Raw genomic sequence first — 19,126 nt, 5'->3', positions numbered from 1 at the left:
TGAACCTGGACCTAGATCTAGACCAAGTTTTGTTTTCTAAAGTCGTTGAGCTTGTTGAAATAGATGAAGACCAATATCGTCTTCATTAACACCAAAACAACATGTGCAATAACCTCACCCACAACAATGAGGATTGGTAGTAACTTCTAAGCACCATTTAGTAGGACAGATCCTCACAAACACTATTGTCAACTTCAATTATCTTAGAACCTACCAAAAGTCACAAAATGCAAGTTTCATGACACTCCCACAATTCGATACAAGAATAACGCACATTTATTACAGGGGACTAGCTCATGTTGTTGAATGCAAACCATACAAAGGAAGCTAACTGGAGAGAAGGAGGATAAAAAGAGAAATCACATTATTGATATCCTTCTCTTTGAAGGGACCTCTTCTTTTGATAGATTGTACCTCGGGCAAATAGAACGAAAATGTCTAACAAAATGAGGAAATCAAAATCCTCCACCCATTTTTGTTTTGTCAGATTATTCTTAACTTTGATAGATTTGGGATGGATTTGGGAAGAAATAGGTATTTCAAGAATGACCACGATAGAAACCCAACGACAATATTTCCCTGTGTTTGATCGTAATTCCATTCCCATAATACATATCAACAACCTAGAGGATCTTGAAGTAGAGAACTTTGTGACTCCTATAATATTGAGGAGTCCTATTTGGAGTTGGATTGTGGTCGAATGCAGAGTCATAACCGGAGGAGGATTCCTCCATTGATGCTTCTTTACTTCTTTTTGTCCAATCATCTCCTATTGAATGAATTTGTTCCCTTTACTCCAAGGAAACTAGAAAAATTCAAGTAGCAAAACTTTCAAAATAAAACTTTCTTTTCTACTTTCGGTGTGTTCCATTTCAACTTTGGATTCCAATATAAATGACATCATCTTCTTTTAAACTTTGGATGACAAAGGATACAACAAAATCCATAACAAAAAACAACAACCAACAAAGGCATTTTAACAAAGTTGAACCATCCATCAAATGTGAAAAACCTAACCTCTATACCATTATTAATTGCATTGTGTGGCTTTCAACAATTTAAAAAAACAACGGAAAATAAACAACTTCAACCAACACTTGCAAGCTAGCAAAGAAAATAAGAAAGACAAACAACGAACTAGTTACATTTATGTTTCATAGCAACAACGAGTTGTAATAGAGCAATAGAAGGAAACAACAAACATAGGTACATAAATGAGATTACATGTCCATCCAGTAGAGGTTGAAATGATAAAAACACATGCAAGAGACACAAGTGCCAAAAAAAAAAAAAAAACATGCTAGAATCAAGTTTATAAAATCCATTTTTGAAAACTTGGACAGTTGTAAATACTCATGGCATAACTCAAAAACAAACTAACTAGATATAAATGCATAATTCAGCTAGTGAATAAGATTATGCACACAGTTCTAGCATAGATGATTGTGACTATGTTATCAAAACATCAACCTATGATAGCATCCATATATACGTACCATCAAAGAGATTATATTCCTTATCTAAAAAAAAAAAAAATTGTCTTTGCTCTTGTCTTGACCAATGAGGCTCCAACACAACTATGAAATTTTCAAAGAGGAACTTTAGGGAAGGATAAGTAATTTAACCAATTTAATATATATATATATATGATGAGAAAACTTTGTTTCTATGAGTTGACTGCTATGATATCATATTGAATTTTTGGAAAAAAAATAATTCTTTAATTCATGTAAATTAAGAATACGGTCTCTATTTATAATACAGAGAATACATAGAATCTGAGTTAAATTTAAAATAACCATATCTCAGTTACACCCAAAATACAATTCCTAAAGACAAGTCATAGAATAATTAAACATCTATAACAAAAAAAAAAAAAGAGTAATAATACTAAATTCATCATTGGCTAAAGTTTTTTTCCCATGAGATTTCTTTCATGAGAGTTTTATAAAACTTTTTCATATTTGTTCCTCAATAATTTCAAAGGCGAAAAAACCCAATTTTATGCATTGAAAATAGTCCTCTCTAATTTAAGGTAACTAAATAAAAAACTTGACTCAAACTGGATAGTAGATGCACTCTTGTTATTTACCGATAGTATATCTATAGGCAGTGCTTTGAAGTCATAAAAAAAATAGTGACAAATTGAATAAATATTAGAGGTTTAACAACATACACTGGTAAAAATATGACTTTTACTCTAGAGAAGGGAGTGACCAAGTTTATTTCTTGACATTTGAAACTTTTTCAAAGAAGGGAAGAACATGACCAACAAACCAAAGTCCATTAGATTTGATGCTAAGTTCAATAAAAGAGAAGGGCTACCTGCTCTTCTAATTCTTGAGAAAGTATAAGCATATTTGTGTCTACCAGACTTAGCAATAATCAGGAGATCACTATTGGCAACAGTAGAAGCTGTCTTGGAGAATGCTGAGCTTAAGACTGGCTCATTAGAGAGCAAAGTGAGCTTAAGTCAGTAGGAATAGGGAGCAGGGAGTCTATTTTGTGAAACAAGAGGAGGTGAAGCAGCAGGGGACGATGACAAACAAATTCGTAGCCTATAGCCTCAACTCAGGATCAATTTTTATTTTACCTTTATATCTTTTATACACGATTTGTCTTTTTTCCCTAATGTGAAAACATAGACACATGTTACTAAAAGGGTGCGCAATGAGAGAAATTTCAAGCATGACAGACCTCTATTAGAACGTCCCTGTGGGAGCTCAAATTTCAGCCTCCTGTTTCTTTCCATTCCGGAAAGGTTTAGACTTTATCCATCATTTCAAACAACAATAGCAATACTTGTAAGAAACATAACTGACAAAGAAATAAAGAGTGAACCTAACCTTTGAAACATATATACAACAAGTTGAAAAGAGATAAACTGAACAAATCAACGAAAAGATCAGAGGTTTACATGTTTATATTGACTAGGACCAGACTAAGTTTAGTTTTCTATCACCCATCAAGGAAAAACTGGGTTGAAATAGCATTCGGCCAATCATCCTATATTTGTACCCCTCAGATGAAAAGGGGAAACTGGTCTCACTCATTATCTAAAAATGACAAAGAATTAGAACAATGTACAAAAAAGTATTTGGGACTAGAATCAAGAAAATCCTTTCCTCACAGCAACAATTCAAGGTTGTGCTAGCTAAGCTTGATTGTTAGCATGTTTACTGTCCTCTTGTCCTGTTTCTTCAATCCTTTTTCTCTATGTATAGCAACCCTTTTTCTCCTACCCAATTCAGACAGACAGAGGTGGGAAATCCTCTTCATCTTTCAGACGGTATGCTTGCGGAACCCTGGGTGTTGGAACCAAAGAAATGAATGGCTTCAGATTCTAACATTTTTACAATAAAATGCACAATCAAAAATACTTTCCAAATTAAGAATCACAATAATGGGGGCAGATAGGTATGTGATCTTATATAGACCACCCCAGTCCAATCTAGTTTTCTTAGGGCCACAATGTATCCAGCATCTGCAGTCATATCTAGTTTTCTTAGAGTAGGAAGGCCTCCTCTTGGCAACTAAACTTTCCAGTTAGTGAGAAAGACCAGAAATAAAGAAGGACCAAGGTGACATGCCAGATCAATTGCCCTGGTTGCATAGCCCCAAAAAACTACCAGTGAGCATAAATCAGGAAATGAGTACTATAGTGATTTGATGTTTATACCTCTCCTCCTTCATAACCAACTCCGGACTTGGCATTGCTGTCGTGGGCAGTGTTCCAGAGCCATGAGAGTACTTTACAGGACCAGAATCTACATGCCTTCCTTGTTCAGACGAGTGTCCGCCAAGCTGAACAGGTTTAAAAGTCCCAAACTCCAGCTGTTCAGGTGGAATTGTGAGGCCATTGGCATGAGAAAACCCTCTACCAGTGGACCGAAGGGCTGGAACAAACTCCACTGGGCTGTTCTTTCCACGTCCAGCCCCACCAATAGCCGAAAGCTGCAACGGTGGAGGTGGAAGTGGAGGTGGAGGTTCGTGGCTTCCTTTCTCTGGCAAGACCACTGAGTCAATTTGATTCCCAGCCCGGCCATTGTTGCGGGATCTTGGCAACTGGTTATTGTTGGCTGATGTAGGGGTAGGTATACTCCTCCCTCCTCTACTGGGAGACTGCCTCTCCTTGTACGAATGATGGTTCTGCAAAATTCAAATTTATTTAACTTTTTATAACATGGAGCTTTCCCAAACCAGACAATAAACAAGAAGAACCCAGTTGGCCGAAAGCCACATATATCTACTACAAATGAAACCCAAATGAAAATACTCAACCGTATTTGGAAAGTATGTGCCTGTCCCCCGTGTCTTTGGCATATCTTCCATATTGAAAGCACCAGAAATCAAGGGAGGGGTCACTGAATAATAAGCATGGCTAGGAGGAAACTGGGGCCCAGGGAGAATCCCATTGAGGCTCCCATGTGGGAATGCACCCCTCTTCAAGGCTGCTGAATGACGAGAAGGTTCCCGTGAGAGGTCCCAAGGTTTGGTCCGATACCCAGATGGAGAGAGAGGTGGAACAGGAAATACAGGTGCACTCCATACATATTCATGACAATAATTGCCATAAAGAAGACACTTGAGGTGACTATCAAAATCCCCACTCAGATCCGACAAGGTAGTCAAACCTTCAGAACTTTCACTTCGACTCTTTATCTCACTTGCACAGACAGTTGAATAATTACTTTTTCCATCATGCAATTCTTTGGATGCATCAGCATTTTGTCTCCAGAACATGAATGGTTCCGTTGTTGAGCTGGCAACACTTCTATTCAGACCCTGCCAACCTACCTCATCAAGTGGTTGCACCACAGCAGAAACTTCGGCTAGCACACTTGGCTTTGTCACCTTGGTTGAATCAAGTTTCTCATCTGCAAAAAGATGCTTCTTATCCGCAAGCTTCCCATCTTCAGAGAATTGGCTGGAGAAATACAGATGAGGTGCATGGTGGACCCTTGGCGTCGATGAACTATACACTTCAGTATTACCCAAAAGGGGAGATGATTTTGAAGCTTCATTGGTTGCCCTAAAGCCTGAAAGACGAGCTGTGGCCAAATCTTTTGCATCACCAACCAAACGACTGCCAGAAACAGAGCCCACTTCCTTAGAACTATCGGATTGTACAGCTGCTGACTCCCCATATTTAGTCCACCTCTGTATTTTATCTCCCATTCCAAATTTCTTTTCAGTACCTGAAATGTTAATACTTTTAATGTCCTCTATTAGTGCTCTCTTATAGTCCTTACTTTCTCGAGTTGTGGTAGCACTAGAACCAAGTGAAAGGGACCTCACAACTGCCTTTTCATTTTTCTCCTCCACAGATTTTTCTTCATCGACATTTTTAAATGAGATGGGACCAATCCAACTTGCATCATAAGGCATGGCAGAAATGAGATCTTGTACATCTGGCCTCTGCCCATTTCCATGTCTGTCTAAAGTGTTTTGAAAGAACTTCTTTAGTTCATCTCCAATACTTTCCGGTGGCAAAAGAAGGATCTGCCCAAGCTTTCGAGCTCCATAAGAAAATGCACTTCGTATTCTATAGAAATTACCTACATAAGAATAACCAATAAATAGGGTGAAAAAATGAGTTAAAAGTTTATAATAGTACTTAAATAAATAAGTCGCCTCCTCTTCAAGGGCAATTATCCTCAAGAAAAAAAGAATTAAGTGACCAAGAAAAAGCACCCAACTGACTCCTGTCCACAGCAGTCAACATGATTAACAAATAATCAAATTGATGAAAGTCTACAAGAGACAACCACATACCTTTACTTACACTCCGTCCAAGATTGTTGTTCTCTTTCATTGGATCAATTATGTTAAAATGCTTCTGGGGAAAAGCCCTGACATTTACCTCTACAACTCTGGGTGGGGTTGAAAACATTTCTACACAGCTTTTAAGGAACTCCTTGCTAAGTAACAACTCACCACCATCAGTCTCTGGTGTCTCGGCTGGGGGACCACACAAGTAAAAATTAATATGTTGATCAATTCAAGCAAATTGAAATGAGTGTTCAATTTCTTACCCACTATTTCTGGAAGCGAAGAAATTGCAACAGGACCATGTAGGCTGATGCAGTAGTTGTCCCAGTCGAATTTGCTAAAATAGTCCAAGAACCTGTACAAAACCTGGACACAAATATGATTTGTTTAATAGAAGCATATTGCCCATATTAGAAATACTGAACATAACAATATATCAAAGCCTCACCGCCAAAGGGCCATTCAGAGACAAATGGAAAAGGTGGAAAATGTACAGGACCAAGGTTTCCAGGGCATATGTAGAAATCAAACCATGGTGAGCACCAAGAATACGACTCTCATAATAGCACCAAGCTTTGATCAGTATAATACTTCGCTTAAAGAGATGATTCTTGCCAATTACATGGTCAACCTGAGAAAGGACAACCACAACAATTATGAGACATTTCAACTGGAGAAGTTTCTAGAACAAGGAGTCCTATTAAATCGATCTCCCAACAGGATTTCTCAATTCACCCTAATGCAAAAGGGAAATGGAATTAAAATGACCTAGGAGAGGAAATGAAAAGGGCATCAGTAGACTGGGACAAAAGAGTATACACTTACTTGCTCAAGAAAGCATAGTGTACAAAGTCCCCCTAATTGATTGAAGGAGATGTCTATCACAATATTCTGGACCAGGCACTTAACAAGCTTGACCTGACAACATAAATTTGAGATCTCAGAGTAATTGTGCAAGTATAAAAACCAGTGGAAACAGAAATCCTAGTATTTTTTATTGAACAATTAAAAAAAAGGTTTAAACTTTAGTTTTTAAGGAACAATGTAGCAAATTCTATCTAACACAAAAAAATGGCATCAATGATGCAAAACAAATAAAAAAAAGTACAAATGTTTGCAGCATTTAAACTACATGCAGAGTTTGAAATATAATAGTGATGTATCTTAAACATGTTCGATGTAGATAAAGAAGAAAACAGAAAAAAATAGAGAGAAGAACCTCAGCATGAATATACTGCACATCCTTTACTTCAAATTCACCACCTCGGTTCTGCTCTTCTCCTTCAAGGACTGCACGAACTTCATTTGCCAAAGCCTCTTCAACATTTAGACAACTAACTGTAGTCAAATCAATGTCGCCATCTGGCAGATATGTTTTCAGTGGTACTGACCCAAATGGAAAGACCTACAAATATTTGCCAGGAGATGTGATGAGAATCAATTATCATTAGGCAGCTCTGAGGACATTGTGGCTTTAACTGATCATAATCAGCACATAATCAGCCATCAACAGAAAAATTAAAAGTCATAGCTTCATCAACAAATTAAAGACATGAAAATCAGCATAAAGACCATCAAGGTGAACCAATTTTCCATCTTCTCCCCAAGAAACCACACTCAGCATGGCAACAAGCCATTATGATTAGATTGGCCACTTCACAATTCATACATGAGCAAAAAATAAAGGGTCTTTCGACATGTGATTGGTTAAAGAAATAGAAGAGCAGATGAGTCCATTTGACTGGAATTTGTTCCCACAAAAGTAAATAAAATAAATAAATAAATAAAATAAATAAAAAAACTAAATAAAATAAAATATATTGTTGAAAGTTTTAACACAATGCCCCTCAGCTACATGCTACTTCTCAAAAAAGAATCCTTAACCAAAGTCATTTTGACTCTCAACATCTCAGCCAGATAATTTTGTCAATAAAATTAAAGGCATTACAAAAAATAAAAACAAGGCAACAGATTAAACTGGACTTTCTCCTGAATGTACATCATACACAAGAAATATTATGCCTTCGATAAAAAATAAATAGAACAAAAGAAATCTACATCATACACAACAATTACTCACATTTTTCATAACATATACACGCTTACCCATAACTTAAAGTTCAAAGGTTTGAGGAGATCGATCATAGTTCACAACCCCAATAACAAAAACAAATTTGTCCATATTAGTCTAAATAATGTTTACGTGAAAAGATTTTTCATTTACTTTGGATCATATAGAATAATCTTTTTGTCAAATTAAAGAAAAAAATTGCATGAAGAAAACAGTAAATGCAGTTCTGCTTACTTTAATCTTATTTTAGTTAATATGAAATATTCTATGTGCACATATATCAATTCATAAGAAAGTACAACTTCAAAAAAAAAATTAATGCAAAAAGAACTTCAAAAAATTACTAACAAGAACCACAGAAATTTGAGAAAACCTTTTTTTCATGCAAAACAATCATTCCCTGATCAAAACAAGTAAAAATCAAGAATACATATGCTGCAACTTTTTATTACCATATAAGTCTTCAAACTCTATTTAAGGATATTTTTCAAACTCCATACCAGAAAATAAAAACAATGATTTTTCAAACTGAAAATTTTCTTTATGACATTTTCAGAATAACATACAGAAAAGCAAGAGGAACTTCATAACTTTATCATATAGTCGGTTTATTCCCCATGCTTACAGTAAGCCATCTCAGAGAAGTAATAACCAGCCAAACTGTGATGAAACTCCTAGGTGGCATCCAATGACAAGGAGCCAATGTCTACAGAAGACCATCTTTCTGTCTCAAGACATCTGGGAAACTCAAGTCTCCAAGATGAGATTTACTAGCAACACACTTGCAGGAAGCAAGAAAATGATGCCATGAGAAAAGCTTCAAACCAGCCCCTTTGCAAGGAGTTGAAAGTGTATATCCTAATGCATCTCCATAAAACTGTTTATGAATTAATTCCATAGCTACATGTTTCAGCCAAATCAATAGATGTATAACTTCCACCCCAGATGCACTATAACAAATAGAAGAATCTACTCAAAAGGAGAAATGGTTAGAATGAAAGCAATAGAAACTTCCTTATAATACATCCGCCATGCTAGACTTCCAAAACTAATAATAAAAGCCCCAAGGAAAACTTTAATATGATAATAGAATCTCCTCTAGCATGAAACTGATCCCAAATGTGAGCTAGTTAAAGTTGTTATCTCAAATAAGGATTCATCTATTTGTTCCATCATCTTTATCAAACAAATAAAACAGATGTTCCGCAAAAAAGGCAGTTCAAAAGACAAAAAGGCATGGTTATGGCTGAGACAACAATCATGCAGTTGTGTTTTTTCTCTTTTCTCATGTTTCTCCATGGCATAGAGCCAGAGAAAGCTGTATTGCAGTGCATGTCCTTTTGTTAGAAAATACATCCAGGGAGATATAAGGGGATTAAGGTTTATTAAGTGTATAGGGGCATTTTTGTAATTTGTAACTCAAAACACCTATTCAAGAAGTCTGAGAATTCGTGCACAGTTCGCAACAAAGCCTTTCAGGCTCATCAGAAATCTCTTCTTCTCCTTTCTCCTTTTTTTCTCTCAATTTTCTCCTCTTCCTTTCACCCAAATTTGGATTTTTACATGGTATCAAAGCAATAGATCATTGTTGGGAGAACTCTACCGCAAATTCTTGCCATTTTTGAAGAGGATGACCTGCTGGAAGGAGAAAAACTACAGGGTTTTGATGCTAGTTCATCAAAGTTAAGTTTTTTTTTTCTTTTTTCTGCCATAACCTTAGGATTACTGGTCATTATGAATCATTGAAGGATTCTCTACACTTTGATTGCCCTAATTGGGTTTTTTGAGATCTGCGTCGCTCAACCCAGTGTTGGATGCTTGCGTCATCACCCAATTGATGATGCTAGCCCTAATTATTTTAATTGGACTAAGCCTATCAAAATATATTTTAAGTATAGAAAGAAGTTGAAGTTTATCCGAGATGATCCTTCAGTGCCTCCAGATGATGATTGGGAGGCAGAGGGTAGTCAGGTTATGACCTGGATTGTCAATAGTACTGATTCTACTCTCGGAAATCAAGTTATGAATTGTGAGACAGCAAAGGCAATGTGATTATCTCTAAAATCTTTATATGCACGAGAGAGTAATCGCTCTCGAGTTTATGAGCTGTATACATACTTTTTTGGGTTGAAAAGAGGAAATCGAACTATTACAGAATATTATAGTGCATTCCTTGGCATATCGCTAGAGATCATTGTATATCGTTCGTTTACTACGGATGAAAATGAGTTGAGAAAACAACAAAATTAGTTGTTTGTTGCAAAAAATTTGTATGGTTTAGGTGCTGAATTGGATGTTATTAAAGCCCAGGTGTTAGCTTCTAATGAAATCTCTACTCTCTCTACCAATTTTAATCAAATTATGAGGGTTGAGAAGACTATTGTACCTAGAACAGGTTAAAGAGGTAAGATAATGGAAATCACTACTCTTAATGTTTCCAACACTACATCAGCCCCTACAGATTCCTCTAGAGGCAGAAGTAGAGATAGAGGCCAAGGTAGAGAGGGCCCAGGCAGAGGTAGAGGACATGATGATGGTAAGTCAGAAAGGAAGTGTGTTCACTGAGGCAAAAATAATCATTACTCTGACAGATACTGGATTAATTTTGGGACACCTGCATGGGCTAATTCTACAACTCCTGATAGTGGAAGTGGGAATTTAGATTCTTCTATGTCGGTTACACCGGGTGCTCCAGATGAGATGTAACAATTGATACAGCAACAGCAGCAGATTGCTCAGTGCATGACCCAAATCTTTGTTGCTTCGACCTCAACATATATAGCTCAAGCTTCTATTCCAGTTCTGAGTTCTACCAATGTTGACTCAAGCAAGGCTGCTTATATGTTCACTCGTCACCATTCTGGGTTCTTTATTCAGGAGCCTCCAGACATATGTCAAGTATGTTGTCATTGTTTTCCACTTTAAAAAAATCTCTGTGTGTCAAACATGTTAATCTTGCAGATGATTCTACGTCTCCTGTTCAAAGAGTAGGCAATGTTATTCCTGTTTTCTTTTTGTCTCCTCAGTTGTTCCCTCACATTTTATCCTACTCATTGTGTTTTTTAGGATCTTGCGACAAGGAAAATGATTGGTTCCGCTCATGAAAGAGATGGGCTATACTACCTGGAGAACCATCGATAAAATAGTATTCAGGTTTTACATACTGCAAATTCTCCTCTACAGTGGCACTTGCGGCTAAGTCATCTGTCTACAGCAAAACTGACTCAAGTATTTCCAAACTTTCCATCTAGTTCTTTTTATCAATGCAAGTCGTGTCAACTAGGCAAGCATCATAGAAGTTCATTTCAAGTCTCGTCTCATAAAACCAGCCATCTATTTGAGAATGTACACTTGAACATCTGGGGTCCTTGTCTTATGACTAGTCAGTTTGGTCATAGGTATTTTATTTCCTTTATCGATGATTTTAGTAGGTGTAGTTGGATTTACCTGCTTAAAGAAAAATCTAAGGCTTTTGATGTATTCAAATTTTTCTTCAATGAAATAAAAAATCAATTTGTTGTTGCGTTTTATATCTTGCGTACTGATAATGGCCTCAAGTTCATGAGTCATATATTTCAAGTCTTTTGTCAAGAATAGGGAATTATGCATCAGACGTCGTGTGTCTTTACCCCTCAACAAAATGGCATAGCTGAACTAAGAATCACCATTTACTAGAGGTAGCTAAGACAATGATGATACATATGCATGTGTCCAAGCCTAATTGGGGTGATGTTCTTCTTATAGCTTGTTTATTGGATAATAGAATACCTTCTTCTGTGTTAGAAGGAAAAATTCCTATGCAAGTTCTTTAGCCATTCCGCACCATTATTTGCTATTTCTCCCCGGGTGTTTGGATGTGTTTGGGTCTCATGTATTTGGGTCTTCCAGGGATAAGTTGTCTCCCCAAGCAATCACACACAAGGAGTACAAAAGTTTTTATCTATCCACTAGAAAAACATTTGTATCTGTTGATGTTACTTTCTTTGAGGATGTATCGTTCTTTTCATCTATGTCTTTACCTTCTAATCTTATTGTCTAACCTAAATCGACACCAGTTGTCCCTATACCAGTTGATGAACCCATTGGACTGTCACAAGTTGTCAGTGTTGAAAAACAAATGCCGGAAAGAAGTATCACCACCGGCCCATGACTCTACTTCGTCTCAAGATCCAGGAGATAATGATCTACATCTTCCTATTGCACTCAGAAACGGTGTCAGGGGAGGTAAAGGTATGCAGTATCCATTATCTCAGTATGTGTCTTTTTGTTCCTTATCTGACTCCTATAAAAATTTTGTTTTGGCCATTTTTACTTGCACTATCCCTTCTTTAGTGCAGGATGCCTTGAATCTCCTCATTGGAAGCAAGCTATGGATGTTGAAATGGATACTTTGATAGATCAAGACACTTGGCAACTGTGTGATCTACCATTTGGGGCCAAAGTTGTTGGCTATCGTTGGGTACTATCAAGTATTATGCAGACGGTTCTATTGAGCGATATAAAGCTCGGTTGGTTGCGAAAGGGTATACTCAAACTTTTGGTATTGATGTGTTTGAAACCTTTTTGCTTGTTACTCTCGTTCATCATTTGTCCGTATTTTGCTCTCGATTGCAGTGAATCAGGGGTGATCCCTACGTCAATTGGACATTAAAAACGCCTTCTTATATGGTGATATGGAAGAAGAAGTATATATGGAGCAACCTTCAGGATATGTTGGTTAGGGGGAGACATAAAATATGCAAACTTAAGAAGGCGATTTATGGGCTGAAGTAGAGTCCACGTGCTTGGTTTGAAAAAATCAGTTAATTTGTGGTATTTATAGGGTTCTCGATGAGTCATTGTGATCGCTCCTTGTTTGTGATGAAAAGGTCCTCTAGAATTGTGGAGCTTTTGGTTTATCTAAATGATATTATATTATCTAGGAGTGATATATAGAGGATATCAAGTCTCATTTGTCTGCACATTTTCAAACTAAAGACTTGAGACCATTGAATAATTTTTGGGCATTGAAGTGGGGAAAAATAAAGGTGTTGTTATGGCACAACATAAATATGTCACAGATATGCTTCAAGAGTATGGTTTGTTGGAAGCCTAGCCAATTGATACCCCAATCGAAGTGGGACATGATCTCTATGATGAGTAGAGTGATGAATTAAATGATAGAACACAGTATCGGAGGTCAATGGAAAAGTTAATTTATGCAACAATTATTAAAGCTGACATTTCTTTTGAAGTGTAGTGAGCCAGTTTATGGAACATCCTTAGAAAATACACTTAAAAGCTGCACAAAGAATTTTGAGGTATTTGAAAGGAGCACCAGGAAAAGGTCTTTTCTTTAAACTAACAATCATATGAAGATAGAGGCTTTCTCTGATGTAGACTATGCAAGGTCCAAACTGGACAGAAAATCAACCTTTGGATATTGCGTCTTCCTAGGAGAAAATTTGGTTTGATGGTGAAGTAAAAAGCAGAATGTTGTAGCACGGTCTAGTACAGAAGCTGAATACAGGGGGATGGCTCACACAGTGAGCGAGTTGATGTGGGTTAGGCCAGTCGCACGAGAGTTGGGTTTCAACCAGGATGAGCCGATGAGCATGTTTTGTGATAATCAGGCTGCAATCTTTATTGTAAGTAACCTAATTTTCCATGAGAGGACTAAACATATAGAAGTGGATTGTTGTGGTGATGACAAAGGAGGTAGTAACTCCATTTGTTCAGTCTGGAGATCAATTGGGAGATGTCTTCACCGTGGCTCTTGGCAAGCGAGAATTTATATCATTCTACAACAAGCTAGGACTCTTGGATATATATGCTCCAGCTTGGGGGGGAGTGTTAGAAAATACATCCAGGGGAATTTTGGTCATTTTACCCTCCAGGGGTATTTTGGTTATTTTACAACTTTAGTGGTTAATTTTCTTTATGTAATCTTGTTTTGCATGTTAAATTATATAAGTGGTTAACTTTTCATGTACATAAAATGTGTAGTTAGGGAGATATAAGGAGATTAAAGCTTATTAAGTGTATACGGGCACTTTTTTAATTTTTAACTCAAAACACCTATTTAAGAAGTCTGGAAATCCATGCATAGTTCCCAATGAAGCCTTTCAGACTCTTCAGAAACTTCTTCTTCTCCTTTCTCCTTTTTCTCCCAATTTTCTCCTCGTCCTTCACCCTAATCTGGATTTTTACAGTCATCTTTGTTTTCAGTGCAAAACTGAAAATACGCTTGCTAAACAAAAATTTATCCCCTCATGAAAGTGAGACAGGGTATGTATCGAACCCCTTGAAGTTATAGACCATGAGACAAATAGCAAAGGGGCTCAGAAACTCAGGGCCACTAAGCTGTTGGAAAAGCTCACAGGCACTCGCACAATAGGACCAACTAGTAGAGTTGCATCATGTAAGCACACAAAAAAATTAGGTAAGAAGAAAAGGACAGCAAAGGAAAGAAAGAAGAGTGGTATGGAAAGTGAGAGATAGTCAAATCTTGGATCAAACTCTCAGCTAAAGCCAAAAGTATTACTTTGCAACTAAATCGGGATATCCAACATTTCTTTTTTGAAGTGGCAAGGCAGGGTGGGGGGACAAGGTTTGCTCAGGAGATCAACATGAACAGTTACAGATGATGACTCTTTAAGACTTTCCTCCACTAGAAAAGTGGCAAATAAATTGAAATACCTCTTTATTGCTATTACTTTACTTCCAGCCATGCCAACAAATGATATCGTATTGCTTGATGTAATATGAGGCACTCCCAGGGTAATTCACTAAACCTTTTCAGCTAAAATTCATGAGGAAAAGCTGTTGCTCTGACAATGCATACAACCAAGAAATCCTGAATCATGCAGATGCCCCCATGATAGAAATTTTATGTTGTTTCCAACCACTGTATGCTCCATAACAAACACTTTTCCAGTTTCAAGTAACGGATGCATAATTCGGTAATTAGTCTTTTTAAGTAGATTGCATAAAGTCCTACAAGACTTTTGCATTCCCAGGAAGATTGTATAATGTACTATCACCCTATCAGGTCAGGTACAATATACCTCACTCTACAATGTGCATACTGGTAATAATGTAATTGGATGAAAACAGTAAACCAGAGAACCTGTTAACTGTTAAAGATATGAATCAAGTAAAACCTGATTCTACCTGATTAAACCAACCACACAGATAGCAAAGCAAATGTGCAAAGAGGAAAAACCAATACAGATTGTGAAAATCATACAGCCCACAACTCACTAGAAACATGATCTCCTTCCCTAACCACTAAAGTTATACTTCAGTTGTAGAGCCAAAGACTACTGTCGAGTGATCAGGCTGAGCCTGGTAAGGAAAAATATTCATACTTATAAACAATAGCCAGCTAACTTTTGAATCGGTCAAGGTTTTCCATTTCATATGATAATAGCAGAAGAGTGTCATTAAGAGAAGAAATATCAATGGAACAAGTAGTTGAAAAAAAAAAAAAAAAATAGAAGAAGAAAGGCCTATACAAGCTGTACAAATTCTTGGGTAAGATTAGAAAAGTTCATTTTGCACCACAAAATCATAAACAAAGAAATCTGGCTCCGTATTTGTTGCACATATGGAAGATCATAGATCTTGGATCCTATCAATAACAGAAACAACTACATTATATGGCCAAACCAGAGTGTCCACATTTGTTATGCTTGTTAATAAGATCAGATATTTGCTGCTTAGCAAAAAATTTGGCCCCTCTTTAGGAGGGATTAGAATGTCTGCCTCCACAGCATCAACGTAACTTAAGGGATAAAGGAACTCTTCCACATTCATCTGATTGGAATTCCCATGTGAACTGCCAATGAAATTTAACAAACCACCATTGCTGGCTTCTCTCACTGCCTAGCAACTAGAAGGCGAATTTTTTAGTGAATGAGTAGCCAAGCCCCAGAGTTGCACCTCTAGAAGCCCAGATGAGAGGTGTTTCATCATAGTTCTTTACAGTACTTCTGAGTGGGCTTGCTTCGTAGAACTGAGGCTGGTCCTCTCTCCAACCATCGAAGAAGTTGGGTTAGGGGGCTTGTATTGCACTTACCATTCTTTACCCTCTTCAGTCTCAGTGTAAAAGATCTTGGCACCAAAAACTCTACATCAGGTCATCTAAGACAGATATTGCATGATAACTGAGAGTCAATAGAAGTTGCATCTTCTTGACATCCAGAGTTTTAGCATGCACGGGTAGAGAGTGATTTATATCTTGTCATCAGCAGATCAGCCAATTGAAATGAAATAAAATTCAAATACATGCGTCTTAAAAAAAAGGGTAATATAACTACAATTACTATTATGGTTATCACATTACCCTTTATATTGGTCCTCTCTCTTTCTTGATACAATCAATGGTCTTTTTAAATAATTAAGGGTTCTCTTCTCAAAAAAATAACAATAATAATTATTACTTTTTTGTCTTAAAAAGTTACTCTATATCTTTTGAAGTTACTCTATATCTTTTGAAGTATTTGCTGATATAAAAGACTATAACAATAAGTGAAGATACCTTGAATACAAAAAATGATACCATATGAGAAGCATCATAAGGAAGAAGGTACAGCTTACTGCCCATGGCCTTTGTGGCCTTCATCGTCTTCAAAATCTCAACAGTCTCCATTTCTTTGTAACTGTCCCATTCTTATCTATTCCAGTTTCACATTATCTATTTTTGAAGCATGTTCCAAGAACTAATACAATTTCCAGATGATCTAGCAAAAGTGGGTGTTTCAACATCATGGTTTGTTGAGGCGGCTCTTCACCTCATGGGGATTGAAACATCTTTCTCCCCTTCCTTGTAATCATGTTTTTTCCCGTTTTATTTAAGCATATCACCATCATTTCAAAAAAAAAAAAAAGGAAGCAGGTACATCCCCATCAGAATGTCATACAAGAATTGCAAAAGAGGGTTCAGAATGCAAACAGCACATTTGATCAAGATCGAGTTAGAAGAATCTTTTCTGTTGGTAAAAATACGACAGATTACTTCCTGGAGAGCAGAAAGGTGACAAGCATCTTAAAATAGTAGTAAGTGAGATACTAGCTTTTGATATTTTTTTTAAATGATCAGATAAAAGGAGGAGATAGCCCTGGAATGAGGCACAAAAAAGAGAAGGAAGAAGGAAGCTATGGATCACACAGTTAAAAAAAAAAAAAAAAAAGGAAAAAAAAAGAAGGACGCATTTATCAGAGCAAACAATTCAAACTTTCCCGTCAACCACCTATTCTCAAATCACAAAATCACTCTCTGAGATGGCACAGACAAACAAATGTAATTGACGAACAAAGACATACCTAAAGAGATCAAATAAATGGATGATTTTTACACTGACACATGCATCAACAATATCTGTAATAGAGAAAATCAAATACCGAACGGAACAAACAACCATGAGAACGAAAAAAATGCATCAGCGAAAGAGCAATAGCAAACTGAAGCAATAAACAACTAACTCATAACGGTGAACGAAGACATGACAAAAAGATCATGCATGTCAATCCACTGTAATGGATCCAAACTTCAGCATGCACAATGAAAATAAAAAATAAAAATAAAAGATAATATGCGGCGGCAAACAGTAAATTAAACAAAGGAAAAACTGAAACTGTTGAAAAGCAGAAAGAGGTGTCAGACATGCATGCAGAGGACGGCTACATACAAATGGAATAAAGGACAAGAAGAAAGAAGGAACAAAAACTGCTTCAATACAACAGAATACTCATCAGTCAAGTAAGAGAAAAGTTTAAACTGATCAACATGCAGATAGACAAACTGCATATACAGGTCGCATTGGGGACGCAGTGCCACAATAACCATGGAAAAACTCTAAAAAAAAAAATTTATAACATATCTATAGCCGATAAAAAAAAAAAAAAAAAGAATCTTTCGAGACGTGTGATGAAACTGAAACCAGTTCATATACCCACAAAACAACAAGAAATTAAGTGACTGAAAAACCAAGGAGCAGCTCATTAAATGTCAAGAAAAAGAAAAACAAAAAAAGAAGAGGAAACAACGGAAAGAAGAAAAACGCACAGACGAGCACAGACAATAAGAACTCGAGAGACATGATAATTTTAAAACATAAGAAAACTCACCTCGCAGCCAACCCACCCTCTTATGAGCCTCTGAATGTACTCTACAACATCTTTTCTCCTCTGCTCAGAGACTAAAGTCGGTTGAATTCGATAAATAATCTCACGTATCGTTTCCTCACCTCTCTGTAAGCACTCTGCAGTAATGGACAACGGAGGGGGGTTGGATGAAGAAGATGAAGACGAAGATAATCGATGGGAAGAGGGCGGGCTGTTCAAGAAGCCACTCGGCTGCGGGGCCCAAACTTGGAGATCGCCCATGCAATCAAAAACTGGAATTCGACCACCCAAGTAAATTTTAAGAAAATTCTCAGAGGCCGACCATACCGTCCCGGCCCCTTAGATAAGCAAGGGCGTAAACATCGTTACTAATTGAATGGATTGAAGGGGATTCTAATAAAAACGGCGTCCAGATCGTTCAGAATCCATACAGGAGAACAAAAAACCAACGGAAAGCAAAAATATTTTTGTACAGGCCTGCCTGCAATCGATTAAACAACAACAACAAGATGATTGAGATAATGTAAAATAGGAACAATGAACAATGGACATTCGCTACAAAATAGAGACTTTAGAGAGATTTTGGAGAAAAAAGGCAGTGGTTTCAATTCGATCCGCGGCGTCCTCTCCCACGGATGTTTTTGCTCTCGCTCTCTGTTCTTTCTGTCCCTTTCCTCAGAATAAAAAGAGAAAACCAGAGCTCGCTCTCTTTCTCTCAGAATCTGTCGATAGAAAACGCAGTGAGAGACACCCTTGTTTTACTTTAACTGCGCTAATTGTCCGTTCCTTCTTTAAGGGCACGTATGTCCCATAGGATCACCTTCTCTCTCCAGACTTCCTCGGAAGAGTTCGCTGGGTATTCTTGGATTTCACTGGTACTATTTTTTTTTTTTTTAAATACTCAATGAAATCCCATTTTGTGTAGTTTTATGGCATGCGAAAAGGGAAACATAGAAATTTAGTTAATTAATTAATTAATTAATTAGTAATGAATCTCTTAGTGCTAAGTTTCACTAGCTCATTGGAGTTCAAACTTTTTTTTGTAAATCTTTTGCCAAACATTAGCTTGGCTAGTGAAGCCATGGTAGAGTCTAGTATAATTTATGTGAGATAGATGAAATTAAATTGGATAAGATAGATCGAGATCGACGCCAAGGCTTTATCCTGATAGGCTTA

General features: G+C 37.0%; 1 protein-coding gene across 1 annotated transcript; it reads right to left on the bottom strand.

Annotated features, from left to right (window-relative positions):
* Positions 1-2,818: 2,818 nt before the first annotated feature.
* On the bottom strand, positions 2,819-18,663 carry LOC137966261 (uncharacterized). The gene is made up of 9 exons (XM_068812832.1): positions 17,954-18,663; positions 6,992-7,177; positions 6,598-6,690; positions 6,221-6,403; positions 6,036-6,138; positions 5,776-5,961; positions 4,282-5,558; positions 3,680-4,149; positions 2,819-3,305 (listed from the first exon to the last, which is right to left on the bottom strand). The coding sequence occupies exons 1-9, from the start codon at positions 18,209-18,211 to the stop codon at positions 3,248-3,250; spliced, it is 2,814 nt and encodes a 937-aa protein (XP_068668933.1). The 5' UTR covers positions 18,212-18,663; the 3' UTR covers positions 2,819-3,247.
* Positions 18,664-19,126: the final 463 nt, after the last annotated feature.

This window comes from Aristolochia californica, unplaced genomic scaffold (genome assembly GCF_029961685.1).
Source record: "Aristolochia californica isolate CCGP_79_NKW_82.1479 unplaced genomic scaffold, dmAriCali1.0.hap1 SCAF_5, whole genome shotgun sequence".
Taxonomy (NCBI): domain Eukaryota; kingdom Viridiplantae; phylum Streptophyta; class Magnoliopsida; order Piperales; family Aristolochiaceae; genus Aristolochia; species Aristolochia californica.
Note: the sequence above shows the minus strand (reverse complement) of the source record. Positions and strands in the feature narration are given on the sequence as shown.

Bases quoted from the DNA above. Each gene is read 5' to 3' on its own strand.
- LOC137966261 (XM_068812832.1), bottom strand. From the start codon at position 18,211: ATGGGCGATCTCCAAGTTTGGGCCCCGCAGCCGAGTGGCTTCTTGAAC. The intron at 6,404-6,597 runs GTAAGTGTATAC...GTCCTTTCTCAG, and splicing joins CACTATGCTTTCTTGAGCAA to GTTGACCATGTAATTGGCAA. The intron at 4,150-4,281 runs GTTGAGTATTTT...TGAATTTTGCAG, and splicing joins GCACATACTTTCCAAATACG to AACCATCATTCGTACAAGGA.